At 43.0% G+C, this 16411-nt stretch overlaps 1 protein-coding gene across 1 annotated transcript in view; it reads left to right on the top strand.

Annotated features, from left to right (window-relative positions):
* Positions 1-16411, top strand: part of LOC124777709 (ATP-dependent RNA helicase DDX3X) — a 175174-nt gene that overhangs the window by 39481 nt on the left and 119282 nt on the right. The window contains exon 3 of the mRNA XM_047253205.1: positions 6896-7055. Within this exon, the coding sequence (XP_047109161.1) occupies positions 6896-7055 (160 nt within the window). The remainder of the gene's footprint in view (positions 1-6895; positions 7056-16411) is intronic.

Consider the following 16411-nt stretch of genomic DNA (forward strand, 5'->3'; position numbering starts at 1 on the left):
CCAATCTATTTCAGGGACTTTAAGTTTGCCTCCCCATGGCCTTAAAGTATCTGTTCCTCTCAGTTCTTCAGTAGTATCAGGTGACTGTCATTTTCACTTACAGCTGTAAAACAATGGCTAGGAATATTCAGGAACATTTGTTGCGAGGTACAGATAGTGTCATTATTGCAGGGCTGATAATTCAACAGGTTATGAAGCAGGTGTCCCTCAACCGCATTTTAATTTGAACCACCTCAGTGAACAGTCTCTAGGCTGTTGGTTGGTGTTACTATTATCAAACCCCGATATCTATTGTTCACTGTATTTTACTTGACCTTAGTCTTATTACCTGCTCAGTTGTCTTTTTTAGGTTCCCAAATAATTTGGGTGTCGGGAATGAACTGACTAGCTAGGGAAGTGATTCACGCAGAGTATTCAATTTCGCAATTACGGTTACGGATGTGTGGGTGCAGATAGCCCCTCTCACCACATGGAGGTAAAATCTGAAGTGGTGGGCTACTTGCCCCTCAGTTAAAATGTGCCCTATCAATGAGCCCATGACTGCACAGCGATCTTTCTTTCATTCCTCCCAGAAGAAAATTATTACCTGTTGCTACACACTCATCAGTCATGCCAGATTTTAACACACAGCCATAGCCTTAGCCATTATGTAATGAGCCACCTCTGTGTTATGGTTGTGACAGTATCTCATTTCCTGATGGAATGCCACCTCGTGGCTCTTCACACAAAGCACGTCTTCCAGATTCTTTTGACTCTGGAAAAAGGTGGTTAGGTTTATGGTGCTTCACTGCATACAGCTCCTGGTAGTGGTGAGCATAGACCTTACATCCTCTCAAAATTGTCCTACTCATTACTTTGTCATTCTGTTTTCAATTACCTTTAGATGCAATTGGCTGTTTTTCTCCTGCACTCTTTTACATTTTTTGGGAGTTTTTCTGCATATTTACTTAGTCTTGATACTAGCTGATGATGAAAAAAAGCTAACCAGGATTTTATACTTCCTCCCAGAAAGTGGGGACTGTAACAGATCTGTTGTGATTGGTTGTGGGAGGCACATCTGCAAGCTGAGCCATAGTATACACCCTACTGTGCACACCTACTTACTGACCTAACTATTTCTCTCACTATATTTTAGTATTGTCAGTCATATTGGTGTTCATTACACGTTAGGTATTTCACACTTACTATTATATATCTCCTCTCTACCCGACTGTAAAAAATACTTAAACATTATTTATTCTCTTAATGTTACCCTGCATCAGGTGGGCAGGGGTCTGACATGGGGGAAGAATCTCTAGCTGCAAGGTGAGCCATTGGGGTGGTGTCGTCAGTCCTTGATATAGGTCAGTTTGTTGCCCGTTATTTCCTTGAGGTCTCAGAATTCACTTACAAGCTTGCCTACAAACTGTGTTGTGATTATTGTTTTATTGGCTTATCAACTTGAATCTGTAAGACGTATGAGATGGAGTTGCTATAGCAATCTATATCAGAGCTCCAACCAATACCCTAAGTGGGAGATGGACATGTGTTGACAACTGAATCCAGTTTGTTTCCTGTTAATGATGGGGTCCTCACTTTACATTTAGAAATTCTAAATTAATTTAACACTTCTCTGGCATAGCCACTTTGACATAATGTAATTTTGGCACCTGATTGATTGACCTTAGTGTCCAGATAATAACTTAATATACTCAAGGTCCTTAACATCAAATGTGGAAGTTAATTCATCATTGATTCCCTTTCCTCTGTCTGTGTCCTCTGAAGCAGTTGCGATGTCACGTACAGGCGGATAGTTACCTTCCACTGTCCGCGCACACACATGTGATGTGCATGTGTCACTTGAGATATTCTTGACTATAGAGCTGCATTCAGTTTGGTATGCCACTGATGACCTGCCTGACAAATTCCGTAAATAGTTTTTCTCTGTTTCTGCACTTTCTCATCATTTTTAAACATTTGCAGCTTATTCTCTGCTGTCTAGATGTGGTCCTCTTTCTCAACTTGTATCATCCGCTGTAAGATTAAAACCATTAAGTCCCTTAGGTGTGTGAATGTTTGTCTCTGTGTCACCATTGAGAGATGCAATGAAATATGCCCTTTTCAACTTAATAATTTGTGTTTTGGTATAGTTCAAAAAGTTTTGCTTTTCTGGTTGCTCAACCTATACTCCGTACTTAGAGAGAAGAGCTCTGACAGCTGGCATTACAGTTGCCAGTATTAGACATGGATGGGCAGTGAGCCAGGGGCGGGAGGAGTTGGTTGACAGACCTTCCCGTCCCACCCTTCAGCCCGCAGCAACACTCAGCTCCTTCAGAACCTAAAAATGCCGCATCATTCATTGCAACATTCCTGTAGGGGCAGCATTCTGCTGACTGATGTGTTCCATGATGGAATATTTTTTTACATGCGCTACCAGTGTTTGTCACCTCACACACACACACACACACACACACACACACACACACACACAAACACACACACACACACACACACACAATTTCTTTAATGATATTGCAGCTATTTTACGGCAACAATGTTTATTTTATTGTTATTCAGTTCAGATTTCACTGTATTTCATACCAGTCTGATACCTTTGACATATAAATAAGTTACAGTACTCTGGATTGTGTAACAATAAAATAAAAATTATTACTGTCAAACTGCATTAACGTCATTAAAAAATTACCATGACTGTGATTCCAGCCAAAATAAAAATTGAACAGTCAGATTTTGAACATTACAAGGTAAAGCAAATTACACAAATGTTACGTGTAAAATATTGAATAAGGATGCTATCTCTCTTTTTTTATGCAGGAGAATGGAAACCCCCAGATAATCTTACGATTGGTCATCTACATCTACATCTATACTCCGCAAGCCACCTTACGGTGTGTGGCGGAGGGTACTTATTGTACCAATATCTGATCCCCCCTTCCCTGTTCCATTCACGAATTGTGCGTGGGAAGAACGAGTGCTTGTAAGTCTCCGTATTTGCTCTAATTTCTCGGATCTTTTCGTTGTGATCATTACGCGAGATATATGTGGGCGGTAGTAATATGTTGCCCATCTCTTCCCGGAATGTGCTCTCTCGTAATTTCGATAATAAACCTCTCCGTATTGCGTAACGCCTTTCTTGAAGTGTCCGCCACTGGAGCTTGTTCAGCATCTCCGTAACGCTCTCGCGCTGACTAAATGTCCCCATGACGAATCGCGCTGCTTTTCGCTGGATCATGTCTATCTCTTCTATTAATCCAACCTGGTAAGGGTCCCATACTGATGAGCAATACTCAAGAATCGGACGAACAAGCGTTTTGTAAGCTACTTCTTTCGTCGATGAGTCACATTTTCTTAGAATTCTTCCTATGAATCTCAACCTGGCGCCTGCTTTTCCCACTATTAGTTTTATGTGATCATTCCACTTCAGATCGCTCCGGATAGTAACTCCTAAGTATTTTACGGTCGTTACCGCTTCCAATGATTTACCACCTATGGCATAATTGTACTGGAATGGATTTCTGCCCCTATGTATGCGCATTATATTACATTTATCTACGTTTAGGGAAAGCTGCCAGCTGTCGCACCATGCATTAATCCTCTGCAGGTCCTCCTGGAGTACGTACGAGTCTTCTGATGTTGCTACTTTCTTGTAGACAACCGTGTCATTTGCAAATAGCCTCACGGAGCTACCGATGTTGTCAACTAAGTCATTTATGTATATTGTAAACAATAAAGGTCCTATCACGCTTCCCTGCGGTACTCCCGAAATTACCTCTACATCTGCAGATTTTGAACCGTTAAGAATGACATGTTGTGTTCTTTCTTCTAGGAAATCCTGAATCCAATCACAAACCTGGTCCGATATTCCGTAAGCTCATATTTTTTTCACTAAACGTAAGTGCGGAACCGTATCAAATGCCTTCCTGAAGTCCAGGAATACGGCATCAATCTGCTCGCCAGTGTCTACGGCACTGTGAATTTCTTGGGCAAATAGGGCGAGCTGAGTTTCACATGATCTCTGTTTGCGGAATCCATGTTGGTTATGATGAAGGAGATTTGTATTATCTAAGAACGTCATAATACGAGAACACAAAACATGTTCCATTATTCTACAACAGATTGACGTAAGCGAAATAGGCCTATAATTATTCGCATCTGATTTATGACCCTTCTTGAAAATGGGAACGACCTGCGCTTTCTTCCAGTCGCTAGGTACTTCACGTTCTTCCAGCGATCTACGATAAATTGCTGATAGAAAGGGGGCAAGTTCTTGTCATGGCCACATAGTCTTCGGTATCTTAACTGCTGCTGTCCTCATCGTCTGATAAAGAAATCACAATATTATGAATGGATTCTTTTCTTACACCTTCTTCTATGTTTGACCTTGTAATCTCTTTCCACACATGGGTCACGATGTTCTTCCAATTTTCTGGTGTTATTTGTGTGACAGCCTCATTTACCAGCTTCTGTGTCCCGCAACATAAAGGTTTTGTTTTGCTCCGCAACATCTGCTTTTATTTGAGCCCAGATGAGTTCAGTTGCATTATAATGGCAGTGCTATGGTGGAAGATGTATAACTTTGTGGCTATGGTTATCTGCTAATGTATCAATCACATAATGCGTCTTCTGCGGCGTGTATCGTTTCACTAATTCCAGAAGTTCTGCTTTGCGCATATTCTGTTGAAAGCCTATATTATTATCGTTCAACCAGCTGACTATTTCGACTCTCCTTGGAGCAGCTGTTGGTTAATTGTTCAGAATGGGACGGCACATTGTCCATTACAAAAACACTACCAGAACTAACGTTTGGTAGCAAACGAGTAATGAACCAGTGTTTCAATGTATCTGCATTCATGTCCTCATGGTAGTCGACAGTTTTTTTGACTGAAACATCATCATAGCACCGGGCACAAAACCTTTCATAGAGCCAGCATGAACTATAATTAGTCGCCCTCCCTTATCAGTTGGCACACTCGTAGTTCTGTGGCGTGTGTCATCAGTCCATGTGACGGAACATGCATGACGCACGTTGACGCACGTTTCGTCAATCAATATTATATTTTCCGGACTCACTGGTAGCAACTCACGCAGGAAACTTCATCTCCATGCTACAATGTCCCCACACTCCATCAATACCTTTTGTCCTGAGAACTTTTTCCAGCATAAGCCAATTTTTTTTCTAAACAATGGAGAGACTTGTCATTGTGCCTGTGAACAAACCACTTTCCTACAGTGATGCCATCAACTTTTGAAGTGTCAGGTACTCCTTCCTGCTGTTGTACGCATATGTGTTGCCTGATAGCATTTTCGTCAAAGTTGTCTGTTTGTCACATGACACGCTCTCTTCCTTCACATTCCAGGTGTCACAATAACAGGGCTCACAGCTGAATTGGCAGCCTCTTTATCATTTGTGACACTTTTCACTGTCGTTGTAGTGATGTTCAATGCTTCTGCCACTCTGTCAACCACTTTACTCACTGATATCAAAGGCCCACCATTGTTCCTTTCCCTTTCAAAGTAAACACGCAATCTGTATATAAATTTGTGTGCTTGGGATTTCAGCGTAACTCCTTTCCCAAAATCCCTCTTCTCTGCACTACAGGCAGCCATTTTCTACTTATCCACTCTTTTCCACATATACACACAGTAAGAAACTCTCAGAAGTAGCGTAATGCAGACATATACACGCAAACCTGAACGTAGCACGTGGTGCAACTGACTGAAAGCAGCTGTCGCCTGGCACTACGGCAACACTGGGGTGTTGCCACGGTAATGTAAATAAAAGGTTACGATCTGATTGACCATCGTGGATGCGTGAAGCATGTGCGCCAAGGCCGCATCAGCTGTCAGAGCTCTTCTCTCACCGTATGGAATATAGGCCCTTAATGTTTTGAAGAGGTGGATTCACAGAAATGACACTCACAAATTGTAGAACAACTTTGCTTTGTATATTTTGCTGCTAATTACCCATTTCGATGAAGCTCTGGTCAGCATGTGAGATACGTGTTCTTCTGGTTGCTTGCTGCATATTAGATAGTAAGCAGGTTGTTGTGAAGTGTTAGAATATTTCCTTACTTAATTCATGAATAAACAGCAAAGGCTAAGGCAGATTGCTTTTCATTCGGGAAACTGATGACTTTAAGATCTGCTCTTATCTCCTGAACATTCAGAACTTTTGTAATAATTTAACATTGTGGGTAGAGTCTTTGTTTTGAATAAGAATAATAATTTGGACTCAAAACATAAAACTTTAATCCTCTATGTATATTAAGAGATTGACATTTAACATTGTCCCTTTCCCCTAATCTCAGTACATAAAGTTTACATAGACGTGCTGTACTGGAGACTGATATTATTATGTAGTACTGCAGATCTGAGCAGTAAGGTTAATATGATTTGCAGAAAATGCTTTTTGCATTCAAAACAGGGTACTGGTCCTCTACTGAAGCTGTTAATACAGTTTCTTCGTGTTTGTTCACTGTCCACACTTTTTAAGTTTGTGACTCTGACAATTGTGACAAAAACTGTGCAGGTGATTTCTGTGCCTCATTGCTTTATTTCAGTGACTGTTTAATAACAGATGAGATGAAGTTTTCATATTTGGGAAGCCATGCAGCTAAGCCTCAAATTTTTGAGCCTTTACAATTTACTAAACAACACATATTGTGCATCATGTATCTCAGCTTGTGGCAATACCATAACAAAGTATACAAAAACCTCACCATCTTTTTAAATTAAGACACGTTTGGCTAATTTCTAATTTTTGTAACCTCCTCTTCTCCCTCCCTCCCCTCCCCACCCCCCCTCTCCTCCCTACCTTCGTCTCATTCACTGCACTTCTTTATCTGTCCCTTTCGTGTTGAAGAATAAATGTAATGGCATCAACTAAATATTTCAGCCAGCAAACAGAGCACAGAATACAGCGGCAGCAGTAGTAGCAGTGGAGGTGGTGGCAGCTCAAGTTACCGGGGGCGCCGAAACGATGGTTATTCGAGTACCAGTAACCAATGTGCCAATGGTGATGGCTGGGGAGATAGTAGAGACTACAGGAGCTCCAGGTAAAGTCCTAAAACAAGTATATTTTTTGCTGTCTGTCTTTTTCTTGATGCAGTAAATTCTATATACCTTGGAAATTTGTGTATGTGAAAGGTTTATTGAATAAAATTCAGATCTCGGAAGTACTAGAAAATGTTGGACTTAAGTCTCAGGATCAAAGATGCATTTTGAAAAACACCACATGCAAGTTTCTAGTCTCCATGTGGAATATTCGTGCTCCAGACTGCAGTAACAGCCTTTCGGCTCACGTAGTAATCATTATTACATATCTAAATTTATCATAGTTATATCCCCCCCCCCCCCCTCCTCCTCCCTTCATCATGGACCCTAGCACAATGGAGTGGCTCCTGTATCTCAGTGATAGACAGCTGTATCGCAGGTATACCCACTTTGCAGTGGGGTGGGATGTGGGAGGGGGGGGGGGGTTGAGGAGGAGGGATCTATAGACAGGCTAGACTAACGTATGGCTGATGAAAAGGGGCAGGAGGCTTTCCGGTAATTGTAGGGGCAGCAGTCTGGATGAGTGACCGATGTGGCATTGTAGCATTAGCCAACATGGCCTTCCTATGTTGGTAATGCGAATGACTGAAAGTAAAGGGAAACTTCAGCGGTTACATTTCTGGAGGGCATTGAGCTCTTCTGAATGACTTAATGGTGATAGTATCCTCTTGGGTATGTGAAGAGAGACAGGTACTAGTTTTAAAAACTAGATTTTTAACTGCAAAATATTTACAGAAGCAAATGTACACTCTGACTAGAATTTATCGGATGTGAGCTACGGATTATAATTGAATAAATCGCAGAATACAGCGGATTGAGGTATGGAATCTGGACAGGTTGCTGAATTTTCAAGGGAATATAGGTAACGACTGACTGAAACAAGGGAAAGGAATGTAATAGATGACGATCGCTAATGTTGTGAGAAGAAATATACAGCATAGGATCAAATAGACAAGACAGGGCCAAATAGAAGTCGTTCATCTACATATATACTCTGCTAGCCACCAAGCGGTGTGTGGTGGGGGGCACGATTCGCGCCAAAGTCATATTCTGCCCCCCCCCCCCCCCCATCCCACTCCCCCTTCCCCTCTGTTCCACGCGCAGATCGCGCAAGAGATCGACTGTCTGAATGCCTCATCACGAGCTCTAATTTCCCTTATCTTTGAATGGTGATCATTGCACGATTTGAAAGTTGGTGGCAATAATATATGCTCTACATCGTCGGAGAAGATCAAATTTTGGAATTTAGTGAGCAGTCCCTTCCGTTTAGTGCATCGTCTGTCTGCAAGTGTGTCCCACTTCAAACTTTCTGTGAGATTTGTAACGCTCTTGAGATAGCTAAATGTACCAGTCACGAATCTTAAACCGCTTTTAGTAAAGGTTGCCTGTTTATACTATAAAATGTCACTTGTAAGAAAATGAAAGAAACCTTCAGAGAAAAAGCAGCCGCAATTGAATGTCAAGAGCTCAGTTGGCAAGCCAGTACTTAGCAAAGTAGAGAAGGCTGAGACATGGGAAGAATATGTAGAAGGCCTCTAAAACATTGAGATACGGATGCCATACTGTTAGAAAAATTCGGCAGACTACTGAAAGATCTAACTCATCTGGAGAAAACATTCCCTTCGTTATTGAGATCCTTTGGATGACCAACTATGACAGAAACAAATACTAACAAAGAGATAGAGGGGCTGGCCAGTACTTACCTCAGCTCAGTACAGCCGATAGATACACATAAAACAGAACTGAAAATTTACATTCCTAGCTTTCAGAACTTTGTTCCTTCATCAGGGAGGAGAGAGGGGAAAAAAGGGAAGAAGGGAAAGTGGATTCAGTTACTCACAACCCAGGTTATGAAGCAACAGGGAAAGGTAAACAGGGAGGGTAGCAAGGATGGAGGCATGGTTGTCAGAGGGAAGCCAAAGATATTCTACTGTAAGTACTGTGCCAGCTTCAAACCAAAGAGGATGCATACAGAAGTAAAGAGGTATATAGTATAAAGATAAACACAACTATGTAGGATGAAAAGATGCGTGAATGGCTAAAGAGGAAAGGGAAAGAGGAGAAGACTGAAGAGTGAATGGGAGTGAGGTGGTTTAACGTAGGTTCAGTCCAGGGGGATGGCGGGATGAAAGGATGTGTTGGAGTGCAAGTTCCCATCTCCGCAGTTCAGAGGGACTGGTGTTGGGTGGGAGAAGCCAAATGGCACATACGGTGTAGCAGGTTCCTAGGTCCCTAGAATTATGCTGGAGGGCATGCTCCGCTACTGGGTATTGGGCATCTCCTAGGCGGACAGTTCGTCTGTGTCCGTTCATGCGCTCAGCCAGTTTGGTTGTTGTCATGCCGATGTAAAAGGCTGTGCAGTGCAGGCATGTCTAGGGACCTAGGAACCTGCTACACCGTATGTGCCATTTGGCTTCTCCCACCCAACACCAGTCCCTCTGAACTGCGGAGATGGGAACTTGCACTCCAACACATCCTTTCATCCCGCCATCCCCCTGGACTGAACCTACGTTAAACCACCTCACTCCCATTCACTCTTCAGTCTTCTCCTCTTTCCCTTTCCTCTTTAGCCATTCACGCATCTTTTCATCCTACATAGTTGTGTTTATCTTTATACTATATACCTCTTTACTTCTGTATGCATCCTCTTTGGTTTGAAGCTGGCACAGTACTTACAGTAGAATATCTTTGGCTTCCCTCTGACAACCATGCCTCCATCCTTGCTACCCTCCCTGTTTACCTTTCCCTGTTGCTTCATAACCTGGGTTGTGAGTAACTGAATCCACTTTCCCTTCTTCCCTTTTTTCCCCTCTCTCCTCCCTGATGAAGGAACAAAGTTCCGAAAGCTAGGAATGTAAATTTTCAGTTCTGTTTTATGTGTATCTATCGGCTGTACTGAGCTGAGGTAAGTACTGGCCAGCCCCTCTATCTCTTTGTTAGTATTTGTTTCACATCTTATATGAGATTTTCCATCAACTATGACAGAACTATTTCACCTTGCGTGCATCAAAAGACACAGATTTCAAAACTAATGTAATAATGCCAGCTGCAAAGAATACGACGTGTATATATTACTGAACAATCTGTAAAATTTTGTGTTCGCAGAATACTGATACTTACAGCAGTGTGGAAAGATTTGAGGAAGCTGACTTGGGGGAAAGCTCTGATAGGGTTCCAGAGCAATGTAGGAACATACTAAGCAATACTGACTGAACGACTTTCTGTAGATTGGTTAAGGAAAGACAAACCTACAAGTATAGCATTTATAGCTCTCTTAGAGCTTTTGGCAGTGTTGGTCCTACTCTCTTCGAATGTGTGGAGGTAGCGGAGATAAACTACAGAAAGTGAAAGATCATTAATAATTTGTACAGAAACTAGATTGCTGATAAGTGTTCAGGGAAATGGAAAGGAAGCTGTAGTTGAGAAGTGAGTGAGACAGGGCTGTAGCCTACCTCCGATGCTATTCAATTTGTATATTGAGAAGAAAACCAAGGAAGAAATTTTGAAATGGAATTAAAGTTCAGAGAGGTAAGTGCCAGCTTCCATTGCAGTAGCAGTAGTACAACACGAGAGTATGGCTGTCAAGGAGTGGGAAAAGGAGCGTGCACTTTATAGTCTAATTCTTGAATTTCTTGCATATTTGTGTATTTTCTAAGTGCAGTCCCATATTTTAATAACAGAATAATGTAGTTTAATGCGGTCTTCAGTACGGATAGGAACCCTGATTACAGTTGATGGGGGGGTGTTGATGTCAGAAGTAGTTTATAGTGAAATTGAAGTAGATAGCCCTCGAGTTAGTAAGGGTGCTTCGGGAACCGAAATGGGAATACCTGGAGGGAAGGCAACATCCTTTTCAAGAAACACAGTTGAGAAAACTTAGAGGGCCGTCATTTGAAGCTGACTGCCGAACGATCCTACTGCCACCAAGAAATGTGTGTAAGGACCACGAGGATAATACGAGAAATTATGGCTCATAAGGAGGTTTATAGACAGTCATTTTTTCCCCCACACTATTTGCTAGTGGAACGGAAAGGAAATGACAAGTAGTGGTGCAGAGTACCCTCCACCATGTACCGTATGGTGGCTTGCGGAGTATCAATGTAGATGATCTTTGCTGCTACAGCTAGGTGGTGCCTGTGGGGAGCCCTTGATTGGAGTAGGCGGCATCAGGGCAGACATTTTGCGTGTGAAACATATCAAACAACATAATAGGTATACTGATATTTGATATGACTGTCTTAACTGACAGATATTGGCATGTCAATTTGGGCAGTTATAATCTAACTACTTTCCTTACCATGGTTACCCCATGGGAAGAGGGACAAGCCTGGCTGTAAAGTGTCTGTTTCTTTCTGAAACAATAGAATGAATGAATGTAAGGAATGATGTTTCTATAACAGCACATATGATAGTTTCACAGCAGTGATCCAGATTCTACATCTACGGCGTGCAAACCACCATGAGGAGCATGGCAGAGGGTATGTTCCATTGTAACAGTTATTAGGATTTCTTCCCATTCCATTCATGTATGGAGCATGGGAACAACAGCTATTTGAATGATGCCCCCCCCCCCCTCCTCTCTCTCTCTCTCTGTCTGTCTGTCTGTCTCTGTCTCTCTGTCTCTGTGTCTGTCTGTGTGTGTGTGTGTGTGTGTGTGTGTGTGTGTGTGTGTGTGTTCTAATCTTCTCCACGAGTGATACATAGGAGGGTTGTAGTATTCCTAGAGTCAGAATATAAAGCTGGTTCTTGAAACTTTAACAGACTTTCTCAAGATAGTTTACATCTATCTTCAGCAGTCTTCCAGTTCAGTTCCTTAAGTATCTCTGCGACACTCTCCCACGGATTAAACAAACCTGTGACCACTCAGGCTGCCCTTTCTCTGTGTATGTTCAATATCCCCTGTTTGTCGTACTTGGTACAGGTACCACACACTTCAGTAGTATTCTACAACTTGTCGCACGAGTGATTTGTAAGCAGTCTCCTTTGCAGACTAATTGTACTTCCCCAGTATTATACCAATAAACTGAAGTCTACCACCTGCTTTACCCTTGACTGAACCTATGTGATCATTCCATTTTATATACCTACAAATGTTACTCCCATATATTGGTGAGAATTGGCTGATTTTTAACAGAGTCGTTGATATTATGGTAATAAGATACTAAATTTACCATTGGATTTGTACGAGTTGGCAGATTCAAACAGTGACTCGTTGATATTGTAGTTGTAGGATACAATGTTTTTTCGTTTTGTGAAGTGCACAATTTTACATTTCTGAACATTTAAAGCAAGTTGCCAATCTTTGCACCACTTTGAAATCTGATCAGGATGTGACTGAATATTTATGCAGGTTCTTTCAAATAGTATTTCATTATAGATATGTGCATCACCTACAAGAAGTCTGATGTTAGTATTAATATTGTCTGTGACTTCATTAATATACAATATGAACATAAAGAGTTCCAGCAGAATTCCCTGGGGTACACCTGAAGTTACTTTCATCTGACGATGACTCTCCAACTAAGATAACAAGCTGCATCCTCCCTATGAAAATGCCCTCACTCCAGTCACAAATTTCTCTTTATACCCCATACGATTGCGCTTTTGACGATAAGCATAGGTATGGTACTACGTCAAATGCTTTTCGGATATCAATACATACTGCATCTAGATGATTGCCTTGATCCAAAGCTTTTAGTACGTTATGTGAGAAAAGTGTGAATTGAGTTTCTGTGTGCAATGTTTTTGGAATTCATACTGATTGGCATTGAGGAGGTCTTTCTGTTTGAGATACCTCATTATGTTGGAGCTCAGAATATGTTTAAAGATTATACAACAAATCAATGTCAAGAATATTGGATGGTAGTATTGTGGTTCACTTCTCTTACCCTTCATATAGACGAATGTGACCTATGGGGGCTAAGTCAACTCCAAATCCAGTATGGAATCTGACAGGGATTCCCATGTGGCCTGGAGCTTTGTTCAATTTTAGTAATTTCAGCTGTTTCTCAACACCACTGACACTAATAGTTACTTCATTCATATTTTTAGTGGTATGAAGATTAAAGTGGGGAATTCTGCTGGGGTTTCTTTTGTAAAGGAACATTTGATAACTGAGTTCAGCTTTTGCTTTGCTACCCTCTATTTCAGTCCCTTTGTCATTCGGTGGGGACTGGACACTAACTTCGATGCCACTAATGACCTTTACATACAACCAGAATTTCTTTGGCTTCTGTGAATATCGCTTGACAGTATTCTGCTACGGTAGTCAATAAAGGAATCATGCATTGCTGTCGTGTGTTTCATTCAGCATTTCTATTTCTATAGCTCTATGCTATATTTTATACCTGTTATGCAATAGTCTTTGTTTTATATATATATATATATATATATATATATATATATATATATATATATATATATATATAAAAAAAACAAAGATGAGGTGACTTACCGAACAAAAGCGCTGGCAGGTCGATAGACACACAAACATACACACAAAATTCACAACAAACTGTTGCCTCATCAGGAAAGAGGGAAGGAGAGGGGAAGACGAAAGGAAGTGGGTTTTAAGGGAGAGGGTAAGGAGTCATTCCAATCCCGGGAGCGGAAAGACTTACCTTAGGGGGAAAAAAGGACAGGTATACACTCGCACACACGCATATATCCATCCACACATACAGACACAAGCAGACATATTTAAAGACAAAGAGTTTGGGCAGAGATGTCAGTCGAGGCAGAAGTGTAGAGGCAAAGAAGTTGTTGAAAGACAGGTGGGTATGAGTGGCGGCAACCTGAAATTAGCGGAGATTGAGGCCTGGCGGATGACGAGAAGAGAGGATATACTGAAGGGCAAGTTCCCATCTCCGGAGTTCGGATAGGTTGGTGTTGGTGGGAAGTATCCAGATAACCCGGACGGTGTAACATTGTGCCAAGATGTGCTGGCTGTGCACCAAGGCATGTTTAGCCACAGGGTGATCCCCATTACCAACAAACACTGTCTGCCTGTGTCCATTCATGCGAATGGACAGTTTGTTGCTGGTCATTCCCACATAGAATGCATCACAGTGTAGGCAGGTCAGTTGGTAAATCACGTGGGTGCTTTCACACGTGGCTCTGCCTCTGATCGTGTACACCTTCCGGGTTACAGGACTGGGGTAGGTGGTGGTGGGAGGGTGCATGGGACAGGTTTTGCATCGGGGGCGGTTACAAGGATAGGAGCCAGAGGGTAGGGAAGGTGGTTTGGGGATTTCATGGGGATGAACTAACAGGTTACGAAGGTTAGGTGGACGGCGGAAAGACACTCTTGGCGGAGTGGGGAGGATTTCATGAAGGATGGATCTCATTTCAGGGCAGGATTTGAGGAAGTCGTATCCCTGCTGGAGAGCCACATTCAGAGTCTGGTCCAGTCCCGGAAAGTATCCTGTCACAAGCGGGGCACTTTTGTGGTTCTTCTGTGGGGGATTCTGGGTTTGAGGGGACGAGGAAGTGGCTCTGGTTATTTGCTTCTGTACCAGGTCGGGAGGGTAGTTGCGGGATGCAAAAGCTGTTTTCAGGTTGTTGGTGTACTGATTCAGGGATTCCGGACTGGAGCAGATTCGTTTGCCACGAAGACCTAGGCTGTAGGGAAGGGACCGTTTGATGTGGAATGGGTGGCAGCTGTCATAATGGAGGTACTGTTGCTTGTTGGTGGGTTTGATGTGGACGGATGTGTGAAGTTGGCCATTGGACAGGTGGAGGTCAACGTCAAGGAAAGTGGCATGGGATTTGGAGTAGGACCAGGTGAAACTGATGGAACCAAAGGAGTTGAGGTTGGAGAGGAAATTCTGGAGTTGTTCTTCACTGTGAGTCCAGATCATGAAGATGTCATCAATAAATCTGTACCAAACTTTGGGTTGGCAGACTTGGGTAACCAAGAAGGCTTCCTCTAAGCGACCCATGAAAAGGTTGGCGTACGAGGGGGCCATCCTGGTGCCCATGGCTGTTCCCTTTAACTGTTGGTATGTCTGGCCCTCAAAAGTGAAGAAGTTGTGGGTCAGGATGAAGCTGGCTAAGGTGAGAGGTTTTAGGTAGGGTGGCAGGTGATCAGCGTGAAAGGAAATGCTCCATCGCAGCGAGGCCCTGGACGTGCGGAATATTTGTGTATAAGGACGTGGCATCAATGGTTACAAGGATGGTTTCCGGGGGTAACAGTTTGGGTAAGGATTCCAGGCGTTCAAGGAAGTGGTTAGTGTCCTTGATGAAGGATGGGATACTGCATGTAATGGGTTGAAGGTGTTGATCTACGTAGGCAGAGATACGTTCTGTGGGGGCTTGGTAACCAGCTACAATGGGGCGGCCAGGATGATTGGGTTTGTGGATTTTAGGAAGAAGGTAGAAGGTAGGGGTGCGGGGTGTCGGTGGGGTCAGGAGGTTGATGGAGTCAGGTGAAAGGTTTTGCAGGGGGCCTAAGGTTCTGAGGATTCCTTGAAGCTCCGCCTGGACATCGGGAATGGGGTTACCTTGGCAAACTTTGTATGTGGTGTTGTCTGAAAGCTGATGCAGTCCCTCAGCCACATACTACCGACGATCAAGTACCACGGTCGTGGAACCCTTGTCCGCCGGAAGAATGACGATGGATCGGTCAGCCTTCAGATCACGGATAGCCTGGGCTTCAGCAGTGGTGATGTTGGGTGTAGGATTAGGTTTTTTAAGAAGGATCGGTGCAAGGCTGGAAGTCAGAAATTCCTGGAAGGTTTGGAGAGGGTGATTTTGAGGAAGAGGAGGTGGGTCCCGCTGTGACAGAGGACGGAACTGTTCCAGGCAGGGTTCAATTTGGATGGTGTCTTGAGGAGTCGGATCATTAGGAGTAGGATTAGGATCATTTTTCTTCGTGGCAAAGTGATACTTCAAGGAATCCTCAGAACCTTAGGCCCCCTGCAAAACCTTTCACCTGACTCCATCAACCTCCTGACCCCACCGACACCCCGCACCCCTACCTTCTACCTTCTTCCTAAAATCCACAAACCCAATCATCCCGGCCGCCCCATTGTAGCTGGTTACCAAGCCCCCACAGAACGTATCTCTGCCTACGTAGATCAACACCTTCAACCCATTACATGCAGTCTCCCATCCTTCATCAAGGACACTAACCACTTCCTTGAACGCCTGGAATCCTTACCCAAACTGTTACCCCCGGAAACCATCCTTGTAACCATTGATGCCACGTCCTTATACACAAATATTCCGCACGTCCAGGGCCTCGCTGCGATGGAGCATTTCCTTTCACGCCGATCACCTGCCACCCTACCTAAAACCTCTCACCTTAGCCAGCTTCATCCTGACCCACAACTTCTTCACTTTTGAGGGCCAGACATAC

This window comes from Schistocerca piceifrons, chromosome 2 (assembly GCF_021461385.2).
Source record: "Schistocerca piceifrons isolate TAMUIC-IGC-003096 chromosome 2, iqSchPice1.1, whole genome shotgun sequence".
Lineage (NCBI taxonomy): Eukaryota > Metazoa > Arthropoda > Insecta > Orthoptera > Acrididae > Schistocerca > Schistocerca piceifrons.